General features: G+C 39.5%; 1 protein-coding gene across 1 annotated transcript; it reads left to right on the top strand.

The window, feature by feature from the left end:
- The first annotated feature begins 689 nt into the window (after positions 1-689).
- On the top strand, positions 690-2,361 carry LOC143863327 (uncharacterized). The gene is made up of 4 exons (XM_077374014.1): positions 690-746; positions 1,043-1,489; positions 1,579-1,845; positions 2,239-2,361. The coding sequence occupies exons 1-4, from the start codon at positions 690-692 to the stop codon at positions 2,359-2,361; spliced, it is 894 nt and encodes a 297-aa protein (XP_077230129.1).
- The last annotated feature ends 12,244 nt before the right edge of the window (positions 2,362-14,605 follow it).

Here is a 14,605-nt window from a genome sequence, read left to right on the forward strand (position 1 = left end):
AACTTGAATCAGGATTTTGAAGATCCCACTTTGAATGAGACCGATGCGACTGGGACCGAGTTTGAGAAAACCCAACCAGGCAGAAACGATTGGGACTTATGTAGGGATTTTGGAGGTGATATTCATGCTATTGATTTGGTTCGACCGAACGATGGCAGTAATAACGACGATGAAGAGGACTTCGGTTATGATGAAGAGGACTTCGGTGACGATGATGAGATGGGTGATGAGGAGGAGGATGAACCTACTAATTATCTAGGCGATGCTTTGGGAAATACCAATATAAGGCAGCCGATGAAAGCGAATGAAATGGTTGTAGGGGGAGATGAAGTAAATGTGATCGTGGGACCTAAGGATTTCACGGTTGGGGCAATGTTCCCAAATCTTAAAGTCTTTCAGAAGAAAGTCACAGAGTACGCAATCCAGCATCAATTTGTGTTTATCCCATAAGAGACAAATCCCACAAAGTACGGCGTTAGATGCAAGGATCATACATGCCCATGGCGTATCACAAGGACCACTTATACATATTATATTAAGGTAAAAATATTTATCCCTCAGCACACATGCTCAAGCACAATGAAAGGGAACGATCATCCCATGGCCACTGCAAAGTGGGCTGCTAAGTGCTCTCTAGCCTTATTCGAAAACCCAGAAGATGTTAGGGCTCCTATGTCATACAAGAAATTATGTGTGGGAATGCTGAGGCATCATATTGCATCCTGCCTGCATATGCTGATGAGTTGGTAAGAAGGAATCCTGGCACAGTAGTGCGGTTGTGCCGAACTCGAGAGATGCGGCCAAGAGGGGATGATACATTTGGGTGTTTCTTTTGGTCATTTGGCCCTAGCATTAGTGCGTTCAACCGAACAGTTAGGCCCCTCGCCCTAGTTGATGGGACCCATCTGCGGGGGAAGTCAGGGGGACTCTACTAGCCGCAACTGTGATAGATGGCAACAATGGGTTATTCCTGCTGGCACTTGCAGTAGTCGAGGCCGAGACGTATGATAGCTGGATATGGTTCCTGCATTTGTTCCGTTAGAATTTCATTTCGGCAGAACGAGATGTCATCACGATTGGGTCCGACCGGATGAAGGGGTTGCCTAGAGCCGTAGCGGAAGGTTTGCCAGGGTCGCACCATTTCTATTGCATCCACCACCTCAGTGCCAACTTCCATGAAAAATTTAAGAGTGAAGATCTGCGGAAACTTTTTATGAATGCTGCATATTCCCTAAGGGATGGTGCTTTTAAGGATGAGATGGAGAGTATTAAAAGCATGAGTAAAAGCGCAGAGAAATGGATATCGGAGATTCCTAAACGAAATTGGGCCAGCGCGTATTTTGAAGGTTCTAGATATAACGTGCTGACAACTAACGCAGCTGAGAGCTTCAATGCAATTTTAAAGGGCGCAAGGAGCTGCCTATTGCAGCACTTGTCGAACAGACAAGATGGAGACTATCTGACTTCTTTCAGTACCGTTAGAAGGCAGGTAGCAAGTGGACGACTCGTTTGACCCCAAACGCGGAAGACTGGTTGGCCGATGAACGTATTTTAGCAGGTGCTTATATGGTGCACCAGTGTGGTTGGACCGTATATGAGGTCAAGTCCAAGTACCACGTTGATGAGGTGGACTTAGAAAAGAAAACATGTACGTATCATTTGTTCCAAACGATGGGAATGCCGTGCTCCCATGCGATAGCAGCCATGGGACTGGACCAACGAGACCCATACAGTTATTGCGAGGAATGGTATCATGCCGATACGTATCAGAGGACTTACGATGGAGCAATTTATCCCACGTTAGACCGATCGCAATGGTCGGAGCCTACCCATCCTTTGCCGTCGGTATTGCCGCTAAAATCAAGACGACAGCCAGGCCGACCGAAAAAAGTGAGAACGAAGAGAGGGATGCAAAGAAGAGTGCACCATAAGTGCAGTACTTGCGGTCAACTTGGACATAATAAGAGATCGTGCAAGAATCTGCCCATCGTAATTCCTCAGCCAAACGCAGTCCCAATCGGGCCTTCCGCACCAATGGGAAACCGGTATGTAATTTTTTTATTTGTATTTTCTCTTATATTATGATCCTCGATACAATCCGTGCCCCAGCTTTAAACTATTCTTGTAAATTTTATTGCAGGCCCGTCCTATCCCGGCCGCCTCCGTTCTTCTAAGTACGATTCTTTTTTTGTATTTTTGAGATCATTTGAATTGAAGGGACTTGGATTTCGTTTGTAGAAACTCTTTCGAGGGTCGTCATCTAGACGCAGCTCCAAAACTTCTGGTCTAAGGACCAATGAACTACTGCGCAATTCAACCAGTGAGGATTCATCTGAAGATTATGAAGTTATATGGGAATGACCTAGCATTATGTGTAGATATGTTTTTTGAGAAATTTTACTGTTTTATATCCTATAATGTACAACCTTCAATTTGTACCTAGAAAATGGTTGATTATATAACAGTTCCGGCGTTGGATTTGCTCGTAAGAAAATTGTTTACTCTCTATATTTCTCTCCATGAATGAAGTTTGCAACACATGTTTCATTTTAGATGCTACTTTCATGCCATTTGCAAATGGGGTATCCTTGATCTTAATTGTACTGGGGGCAATTATGAAGCCAAGTTTTGTTCTGCCTAAAATGGGTATCCTTGATCAAGCACACTCACTGTCAAAAAGTATAAAGCTATAGAAATATAAAGCTCAAAAAGTATCCAACCATCATATAGCAGCTATAGAAATATAAAGCTAATACAGCCCAAAACATCCACAAAGAGACTCCGAATATAGCCCTTCAAGGTATCGTATCTATAAAACAATCCATACAAGCTAAGCATTTTATATACATTGAAATATAACCAACGAAAGTGGGACCCGAACTCACCAATGGTACAGCATCTCTATAGTAGACCTGCTCTCTCAAGGAGTTGAAGATGTAGAACTTCTCATCCACCATATCGAGGACCAGGAGAATCCAATACTGAGGGACATGCACCAGGAATAAGACTCTTTTTAGGGTATCCGGCGGGTACTCGTTTAAGCGTTTCACAAACTTCTTAACACTATCGGGGCCACTGTAGTCTTTGCTAGTTACACAATCCTACAAAAATAATACAAGAGAAGTTAATGGAGTGAGCAAAACAAATTCGAACCTTGTAAACAAACTATAAAGAAAATGATTGGAAATGAAAAACTATCTATTCTTACATAGAGGAAGGTAGTAATGGACACACAGGCTCTTTGTCCAGGCTTTCTGTTATTTTCATCCTGGACGTTTAGATATTCAGCGTATACATTCATAACCTACGTAAAATAACATATAGAGATTTGAGATAAATATCGATGGTGAAAGAATTCAGCTCTAGAATAAATAACCAAATTATTTACCGGAGAACTTACCACTCTATGGGGTTGTTAAGGATAAGCAAGTCCTCGGCACACAGGAACTCACCGTTGAGCTGTATAACTCGTTCACTGCAAAACACCTGATAGTTTAGGATTTACAAAGGCTAGATAACTATATTGCAAAAGGGCTTCAATCCGATTTACCTTGGGGGAAGCGCAAGAAGCTTTGGGAGCAACCGATGGACTAGTGTATTGAGAGGGTTTCCTTTTCCTCAAACGCAGCTTCACTCCTCTCTCAATACTCCAAATCACTTTTGCCACAGGTTTCAGTGGACTGTCGGGGATGGAAATCACATTCCGCTTTATTCCCTCCTCCAAGGAATCCTGACTGGGGATGACTACCACCCCTCGGTCATCCCCTCCCATTATCTCCCTCTCTCCTTCATCCTCCCATTCAGCCTCCATTCCACCCGAGGCAATGATCCTCTTAAGCTCAGCTATTTCATTTTCATGTCGTACTGACCTCCCTTCAAGTTCTCTAACCCTCTCCACTAACAAATCAAAATCAGCCTTGCTTATAGACACATGCTCTTCCTTCACTTCCCTATCAACATCTCTTTTTCTCCCTCTCCTCCCCTTAAAAGGTATGCTCCTCTGAAAAGTAGAAATGGAAAATTAGTAACATATCATTCAGAGAATGGACTTTATAGTAATTGAAAATAGACTTAAAATTCAGTACCTTTAGTAACATATCACTCAGAGACCCTATCATCTCTTCCTCTAAAATTCGAATGTCTTGGAGGCATTCCTCGTCTATTGGGGTGGTCGCAGAAGCTTCTTTGTTATAAAGCTATGAACAATAGAGAAAATTTAGATAACTTGAATATGATGAGCTTATGTAAGAAAGACGGGGGTTGTTCCTTACCACTATGATCGGAGTGGCAGCCTCTTTGTCCTCATCTGCTGCGGCGGATACGAGACCCTCTGAAATGGGAATGTCGTGGACGGCATTCCCATCTGTCTTACCAACCTACGAACAATTAATTAAATTTAGATAACCTGAATATAACGACCCTATGCAAGAAAGAGAGTGATGTTCGTTACCTCTCCCATCAGAGTATCAGCCTCATCGACCTCATCTGCCGTGACAGATACTTGGCCCTCTTCTCGAGGAGCGGCGACTGATAGGAGGCCCTCTTCTCGAGGAAGAGGTAGTAGGCACCTCACAACCTGAAATCGAATAATTAATCTCGGTTAGAAGAAGTGAGTACTAGGGGAGTACAGAAGCTCTAGGTCTAACCTGGGTCTTCTTTAGCCTCCCATCACGGATCTGTCTAATAAGGGCTGCATGGTCACTCCTCCGTGTATCGATCCTTGTGATCCACTTTAATAGGCGTGGATGTGCATCTAGAGCTGAAGGTGCCCACAAGGTAGTATGCTCAAAGAGTCACACCTGGAATGAAGACAGATAGTCAGCCTTTAGAGAACAAAAAATCAAACTTACAAAAGAGTAATCATGTATATAATATATGTACTCTTTACCTGTAGCACAATAGCGCATCCGATGATATATCCTGTCTTCCCGTTTTTGGAATATGAATCCAATGACTCTACCAGGAAGTCATAGACAGGGTATGCCCAAGCAATTCTTCCCACGATCTCTGCTCCTAAGTAGGGGAAGAGGCAGGATTTCGTCCTGTGATCCACAGGGTCAGCCCGGGCAAAAAGCACAGAGCAGCACAGAAGTAGCAACACATGTCTCACTGTTGCCTGGACCGATGCAATCTCATCCGATCTGGACTCTGCCCTTATAACATCTGCAATCTCACCAAATCTCGCCCAAGCACCGGAAAACCTCCAACCTTCGACCTCCTCTGTCGAATGCCAGTCTATTTGTATTCTATCTCCTATAAGGCTTAGGCTCAATGCCAATGCTAAATCCCTGACCTCAAAGGGGACTAATATGCCACCTATTTTAAATGCCCTAGACTTGGGTATCCAAGATCGCATGAGGACGGTCATTATTGCCTTGTGCAATTTCAGACCCTCCAGATTAAGCAAGGCCCCAAATGGGCCGCTCTCTAGCATATCAGTATGTGCTTTCCTCAACTCAAGGGACCTGAACAAGTCGTCGAACTTAGAGGGGCAGCATCTCGACGTAGCATAAGACGCCTCCAAAACAAACCATTTTTAGATATATACAACATTTTAAAAAATACAAGGCTTAAAAGAATAACGGAGGCTTTACCATGGTTTGATGAGATGATCACTAGGGGAAAAAGATGGAATCAAATCCACTAAATCAGATTTGGACCTGTTCAAACATAATGTGATGAAAAAAAGTTAAGAACTGATTTAAACCAACTAATTTCTCAAATATTTCAGGTTTAAACCAATGATATCTGATAAAGTTTTGGTTTAAACTATTGATTTTTCAAGATTTAGGAGTTTAAACAATTGATTTATATCAAATATTGGTTTAAACCATTGTTTTTCAAAACTAAGTGGCTGATTTCTGAAATAGAAAGGGTTTAAACAAATGATTTCTCATAAATTATTGATTTAAACAATTTATTATTCAAGATTTAGGGGTTTAAACCAATGATTTCTCATAAATTATTGGTTTAAACTATTGATTTTTCAAGATTTAGGGGTTTAAACCAATGCTTTATATCAAATATCGGTTTAAACCATTGTTTTTCAAAACTTAGGAGCTGATTTCCAAAATAGAAAGGGTTTAAACAAATGATTTGTCATAAATTATTGATTTAAGCCATTTATTATTCAAGATTTAGGGGTTTAAACCAATAATTTCTCATAAATTATTGGTTTAAACTATTGATTTTTCAAGATTTAGGGGTTTAAACCAATGCTTTATAATCAAATATTGGTTTAAACAATTATTTTTCAAAAACTTAGGGGCTGATTTCCGAAATAGAAGGGGTTTAAACGAATGATTTCTCATAAATTATTGATTTAAGCCATTTATTATTCAAGATTTAGGGGTTTAAACCAATGATTTCTCATAAATTATTGGTTTAAACTATTGATTTTTCTAGATTTAGGGGTTTAAACCAATGCTTTATATCAAATATTGGTTTAAACCATTATTTTTCAAAACTTAGGGGCTGATTTCCAAAATAGAAGGGGTTTAAACAAATGCTTTATCATAAATTATTGATTTAAACCATTTATTATTCAAGATTTAGGGGTTTAAACCAATAAGGTGGGAGAAATTATTTGTTTAAACCATATATTGTCAAAATATTAAGGGTTTTCTCAACTGATTTTTGAAAAAATAGAGGTTTTACCCAATGATTTACAATAAATATTGGTTTATCAATGCAAAAGCAATGAATGCCTTGATTTGTGCCTTATCTCTCGAGGAGTTCAATCGAGTTTCTACTCTTAAAACCGCTAATAAGATTTGGGATATGTTAGAGATAGCTCATGAAGGGACAAATCAAGTGAAAGAGTCCAAGATGAATCTTATCTTTAGAGAGTATGAACTATTCATGATGGACCCTAATGAAACCATTGCCGAAATGCATACTAGGTTCACAAACATAACAAATGGTTTGAGATCATTAGGTAAATAATTGTCCAGCAAGGACTTAGTTACCAAAATACTTAGGTCATTACCTAAAGATTGGGATCCCAAGGTCACCACCATTGAAGAAATAAAAGACGTATCAAAAATGGGCTTAGAAGAGTTAATAGGTTCCTTAATAACTTTTGAAATGGTCTTAAAAGGAAGAGAAACCTTAAACAAACAAAAGGAAGATACAAAAAGGAAAGGAATAGTTTTTAAAGCAAGAGTTGAGAGTGAAGAGGAAGAGAGTGACGAAGACACACAAGATGATTTTGCTCTCTTCACCAAGAGATTCAAGAAATTTCTCAAGTTCAAGAGAGGAGGCAACTCTAGCCAAGGAAGAAATAGGCCTTCAAGCAAAGAGGAGATGAGATGCTATAAGTGCAACAAGGTTGGTCATATAAGGCCAAATTGCCCACTCATCAACAACAATGACAAGGATAAGAAGAATAGAAGAAATGGCAAAAAGGCTTTGTGTGTGGCGGCTTGGGATGAAGGGAGTGCTTCATCCGGAAATGAATCCAACGGAAAGGATGAAGATGACCTTTGCTTCATGGGACTCGCCGATATGACACAAGATATCTCCGTATTAGAGGTAAATGATGTTGATGATTGTAGACACCCCATTTTGCTCTACCTTAATCGATAAAGAAATTAGGGTTTGTTTTCCGTCGGTTTTCCAATGTCTTTCCTTCCCGCATCCGTTTGTTACATTTCTAAATATTTTTGGTCGTTTCCGTCGTGTTTCGTATTTTCCCGCTAAATGTTGAGAAGGATTATTCAGAAAAATCCAAACCAGAGAGAATTGGGACCCGTTTGGTGGGCCCGCATTGGGTGCTTCGATTAAATTTGGATCGAGAAAGTTGGACCCATTTGGTGGGGCCGCATGATGCATTTTGATTAAATTTGGACTCGTTTGGTGGGCCCGCATTGAACATTTGTTTAAAATCGAATCAACCGAGGGCCCACATTGTGGGGCCCGCGTTGTGGGGCCTCTTGTGAGGCCTCTTATGAAGAGCAATGATGGTAGCTCTCCACTAAGACAACATGATGGGCCCTCCACTAAGAGCAATAATGATGGACTCTCCACTAAGAAACATGATGGGCCCTCCACTAAGAGCAATAATGATGGACTCTCCACTAAGACAACATGATGGGCCCTCCACTAAGAGCAATAATGATGGACTCTCCACTAAGAAACATGATGGGCCCTCCACTAAGAGCAATAATGATGGACTCTCCACTAAGAAACATGATGGGCCCTCCACTAAGAGCAATAATGATGGACTCTCCACTAAGAAACATGATGGGCCCTCCACTAAGAACAATAATGATGGATTCTCCACTAAGAGGGACAACATGATGAGCTCTCCACCAACATATCTCTCTCTCTCTCTTTCTCTCCCTATATATATCTCCCTTCCCATCCATAAGAGAGGAAAAAAAAAAAGAAATTTATCTTCCATTATCTCTTTCTCTTCCATTATCTCTTCTAATCACTCCCTCCAATCCCTTTCCTCAATATATTCTTCCATCCCTCTCCCTAATATTCTTCTTCCATTATCTCTTCACTCCCTCAATCACTCCCTCTAAACACTCCAGAGAAAGCGAAAGACGGCGGAGCGGATCGGCGGCGGCAGGATTTTTTATATTTTTTGGATTGGGCGGAGATCTTCACCACAGGTAGGTGCATTGTTCTCAAAATATTTCTGTATTTTTCCGAATTTTTCTGATTTTTTCCGCAAATTGTGTTTTAAAAATGGAAAACTCTTCAAAAAACATCTTTTGACGAAGAAAAATTAAATTATATACCAAACAGATTCTAAAATAAATGGAATTTCGTGGGAAAATAATATGTTACTGATTCATTTTACCATGAATTTGTAAAGATTTTTGGAGTTTATTTCGTATATTATTTAATATTTTCTTTGAAACTTATCAGATTTTAGGAGAATTTTTACTAACATCAGATCATCATTAAAATTCATAAAATTTTTACAGTAGTCTTATCTTCCATATTACTTGTTACTGTAAAGGTTTCGTGTGATTTGGATCTGTTTTAATATGGGATGTAGTGTTAATTTATAATCTGGTCTGGAAATTGTAAAATCCGAAATTGCTAGTAAATAATTTCTAAAATTCATGAAAATCTCACTGCATGCTATTTTGATTCATATAGTATTTCTGTAGAAATTTCATAGAATTTAGAGTTATATTTCTACTAGTTTATGTGTTAATTGTGCAATCTGGACATTTAATGGTTTAATCAAGATTAAATGTGAATTTAATGTAAAAATATGCAAAACTCATCCTGTAAGCTACATACATTTTCATCTTGCTGCTGTAGAAATTTCAAATCATTTCGAATTTATTTGCAACAATTTCACTTGTAAAACCGCTCATATGCTTAAAATTGATAAAATCCATGGAAAATTCGAAATTAATTGAAAATCATATAAAAATTCCTAAAGAACTTTAAAATTCTGTCACATGTTCACTCCTTAATCCATTGAAACAGAAATTTTAGGATCTTTAGATTTTCCTGGAAAAATGGCCCGTGCATCCATAATCGTATCCCAATTGCAACTTGATCTTTGACAATTTGAATATTTAAGTTATAGCATGTTGTTGGCTCCGAGGTTAGTGTCCACGGAAATCCTGAGATTCTGCCAGGCAATAAGATGCTATAACCTAAGTATTAAATTGCACAAGGAAAGAGCGCACGATTCCCTCCTTTGGATGCCATTCAAGGCCGAAATTGGTGAACCCTAGAACCATTGGTAATCCTTAAATGTCTAGAAACTGAAAATCTTCGAAATCTGAAACTCATTAACCTCGAGAACTTAAATCGATTTATCTTGTGTCTTTCGGAACCATTGGATTATGGTTTCCAATCTAAGAACCATTAGAGCCCAATTTAGGAACACTGGTGTCGTGCCGTGTCCTAGGTTTTAGGGAGTCCTAGAGTTAGGAGTCCAGCCTCATCACGGACGCTTGCTATGAATAGCAACCGTACCATAGGTCTAGTTACACTAGTCACCCGATCTTTCCCTAGGACAAGCCTAGTAAACTAGGATGTAGGCAAAACCTGCATTAGTCTAAGGGACAACTTGCATTCAGATAAGAATCATATAGCATCTTAGATGAAATCCTAAGATAATAAAATCCTCAACTTGAATTAAATAATTCCTCTTAAAACTGTTGAAACAGTCAAATCCGTCTAAGTCGGTGTCCTAGTTGAGTTAGGCATATGTAGCTTAGCTTAGGTGCACCGAACTACGTCGACTCTGATCCCAGTGAGGCTTGGGTACGTAGGCAGCTTGGATGTCTGACGGCATACCACCCGCGAGTCGGCACCACAACAAATTGTGGTGTTTTGTATATTAATTTTCTTGTAAATACTTAATCAAATCAGTTAGGGTTTTCCATGAAATTAGAATTCTAGGAGAACTTTCACTTAGAATGAATCCAGACAAATTAATAAATCAAGATACACATCTAGGATTCACATTGAAATTAGATTCTAGGATGCATGTCACTTAGTTCGCACATTAACATAGAGTTGAATGAGCCATTTAAAATAAATTTAAAAGAGTTAGCTTTTGGAATCGAAGACCGATTATCGGACAAGAATGGTGCATGTGGTGGATAACTCCCCATACCTTCCATTCTCGTAACCAGGTAGCGAGTCTAGATTTCTGGTTAATTATGGGTCCTAGATCCCACATCTAGGTGGCGACTCTGTCAGTCTCTTTCGTGTGGAATTCGGATTGCCTTAGTGATCCCAAGTCCACAGGAAAGACGAATTCAAATCAATATTAAAATGCACACGCCAATCGCGTGGGAACGAGAGACCAAAGGAGAGCGCGCGGCGGCTCGCGCCCCACGCCCCTCTCGCGGGATCATGTCCCACAGTCTGGCGACTCTGCTGGGGACCACCTAACTTCATTAAAATTCCAAAAGATAATTCATTTGAATTTAATTTAACTGGCTCATAAAAACTCTATATTTGTTAGATTAGTTTGTCTTGTTTTATTTTCTCATCACATTTTACTTAAACTCAATCTAACAAAACCTGAAGGCATCATAGATTGCGTAAACTTATTGCACACACTTATATCACTTGCATCTAAACCCTTGCATTTCACATGCACACACATCCTATTTTAGGAACCCGGAGTGTTATCTAGCATGGTTGACTGGGATTTCATCACCTGGTGCCTCTGTGCTAGAGAAGCATTCCACCCTTAGCCTAGTACCTTTATGGTACGTAAACGGATCTCTTGTTCACGTACTGATACGCCGGACACTGGTACAGTATATCGAACAGGGATTCGCGCTAAGGGAACTCTTGGCCTTACCCCTAGATTAACCCACACATGCATGTAGTATACGAACACATGTGCATCACGTGTGTGAGCCTAGTTTAGGATATCTTACCCATTTGTGTCTAGATTAGGCCGTAGTCCATTTTCCAATGGCTACGATCGGTCCTTAGATACACGAACAAAGTCATGAGTCGAGATCCTCTCTCCACTCCGCTAGATTAGGAGTAAGGTTGATGCCTTCAGGTAACACTGATAAAATGTGTGAAGATTAAAAATTTTTCCTTTGGGGTTAGGATATAAATCCCATCATTTTCAAAGATCTCATAGGATTAGTCATTCATGATCTATCTGTTGAAAGCAATCTTATACTATCTCATCTAATCTCTTGATCGTGCGTCTTTCATTCTCCTGTCATACGATTCGATCGTATCTTCATGCCATCCCCTAACTGGCAGGAGCAGAATCTCACAATCTTTCGATTATGCAATCTCATGATCTGATCATGCCTGGTCCAGATGATCCAATCTTGCTTGTACCTTTGGTCCTTTCTTACTCTAAGGGCAACCTTTTTCAAGAATATTTTGCTAAGTCCTTCAGAGTTCACTATCATAATCCTTGAACTAGGGGCATTCCCCTATGCGAATCAGTCATCATGGTCAGTACAATTGTTGAGTCCGGTCTTACATTTCAAGGTCAATGCCTAGTCCAGGCAACTCATCTCTCTTTTTTATTTAGAGTTGTGAATCCTGAGCATGTTCAGGATAGGTCGTGTCCAATAATTCACTTGTGTCTGTTTCTTAAGTTTGCTTCTGATCTTAAAGTAAGACTCCCTCCTCAAATGAGGACAAAATTGACGAAACTCCACTTGAGTCACAGCAATTACTTGAATAAGAGGAGGAGCGCCAATCTCAGCCTTTCAAAGATGAAATTAAAGTGGTAAACACTGGCACTGAAACCTTGATCCAGTAAATGCCGATTGAAAATACATTACCCTCTGAAAAGTGTGAAGAATTGGTAAACCCATTTTGAGGATAAAAAGATGGTCCGGTAAGTGTTACCATTAATGCCAAGAGAAAGACCCAGATAGAAGGTTCAAGAAAGAATGAAGTGAATATCATATGCTATGCAAGGGGCATGGAGTGGAAACAACTTTCATATTTCCAATCAATGACCTTGGTTCTCAAATTCATAACATGAAGCCATCAAATTCGAGATAAGAAGTTCAAGAGCAAGCATTGAAAAGTGATCATCAGATATCAAGAGTTACAAATCCATAGATGGAGGATGTCGAAGAACAAGTTTCGCTCTATGAAAGTCGAAGGCACGTATTAGAATCTTGAAAGAAGAAGATTTATTATCTCTTACCTGGAAATGCCGTCAAACTCCGTAAAAAAAAGAAAAAGAAAATAAAAAAATAAATAATCAGTACCAGAGGGACTCTAGTAAACTAGATCGACTCCCAATCTGAACATCGGAAGGCCTCCTTTGGCCGAATAAATCCCAAAATCAGAACCCAACGTCAAAAGAATACTGGTTTGCAAACCCTTCGAGCCTAAATGAAATTTTCTTGAAAACCCATCAAACTAGGGGCATTCGCCCCGAACTACGCGAGACCTGATCCCTACACTGGGGTACGTAGGCAGCTCGGTTAAACTGAGTTCGGTCAATTCAAAAAAGAAAAGCAATTCAATCAATCCAAAAAAAAAAAAAAAATTCAATCCTTTCAGAAAAAAAAAAGGGGACAAGTTCCTAAAGAAGAGAAGTCAATTATTCCAGAAAGAAGAAAAAAAAAAGAAAAATCAATAAACTTTCGAACAATTTATCTTCAAACTAGGGGCATTCGCCCTGAACTATACACGACCTGATTCCTACCTTGGGATATGTAGGCAACCTATTCACAGGTTCGGTCGAAATCTTTGTTGAACCTTAAGCCATTCTTTGAAAAGCCCTATCCTACCTATAAAGTCCTTCCGGTGTTCAGAACTAATGATCTAGGTCCCGAAACAAAAAAAAAAAAAATGATGATGAATAAAAAAAAATGGAGTTTGAAGATCTGCTAGACTGAAAACCTGAAAGGGCGGTTTAGGCAAAATTTAAGATCATTCCCCTGTTAAGTTGAAAACCCGAAAGGGCGGCTTAGGCAAAAGCTAAGGGGATAGCCTGCTGAATCGAAAACCTAGAAAGACGGTTCAGGCAAAAGTTAAGGCTACCACGGTCCGCCAAGTTAAAAACCCTGAAGAGGTGACTTGGTCATGGTAAGAGAATCATTGTAAGAAGGCTACAGCCGGTATTAGGACTGAAGATCAACTGAAGTTCAAGCAAATTCAAGTGACATCCTCAAAACTGGGGGCATTGGAGCTAAGCAATCCTAGGAGTTGTAATTAAATCATTGAGGCATTACTATTTTAAGGAAAAAGTCCAGTGTTTACCAATTGAAAAAAATATTTCTTGAAAGGATAGACTTACCAAATAAAACGTTAACTAAGTCAGAAGCATTACTGTGTCTGTCAGTGTAGTTAATCAATCGTTGTTATTCTATGTTCATTCCTTCAGAGCTCCTCAATCCTTTGAGTAGTGTCTTTTATCTAAGTTTTCTCTTTAAAAAGAGTCAATCGTCGTCCTTGTGTCCAAAATGATGCAACTGTCTCGGTGAAGGAGGCCCGGCTTCGTCAGCTCCCTGCGATTGTACCTGAAAGAGCTTGAGAATCCAGTCAAACAGCTTCATTTCAAAGATGATCAACTCAGAAGAGTTCAGAAGTAGAAACATCAGAAAGCCCAGCTTCCGTAAAAAGATCATACCCCAGGAAGGCATCTTAAGCTTGGAAGAGCCTCAGATGCAATGATGGTCGAGCCAATTTCTCAGAAAGATGAACCGTTAAAATTCAGAATTTCCTTCCAGTTAGTTAAATACTTTCCTGGTCAAGAAATGTTTATCTAAACACCTATCAAGAGGCAAGTCCCACTTTTCCATGATTATATCCAAGAGAGCCGTTGTTCTAGATTACCAATTTTAAGTGTCTTGTTCAAGGTTTCAGTCATCCAAATCCCCAAAGACAAGACCAGCAGTCTCTTTGAGAAAAATCTTGTTGAAGTTTCATAAAAGTGTTTCTAATCCATTCTTGTTAGTAATGGTTCTTCGGTTTGCCGTTTCATCATTCGTCAAAGTCCTAGTTTCCGATATCTTTGTCAGGCACGATTTATAACATCCTCGATTTCATTAAGTTCAAAAAAATCAAAAATTCATCAAATCCAATCCTATGTCAAATTCAAGTTCATGAAAAATCTCTAAATTCTTCGTTATTGAATTCATCAATCAAAGCTATCTTGTTTCTTTGAGCC

Source organism: Tasmannia lanceolata, unplaced genomic scaffold (genome assembly GCF_043159265.1).
Source record: "Tasmannia lanceolata isolate RefF3 unplaced genomic scaffold, GAP_Taslan_0.1 ptg000044l, whole genome shotgun sequence".
NCBI classification, from domain to species: domain Eukaryota; kingdom Viridiplantae; phylum Streptophyta; class Magnoliopsida; order Canellales; family Winteraceae; genus Tasmannia; species Tasmannia lanceolata.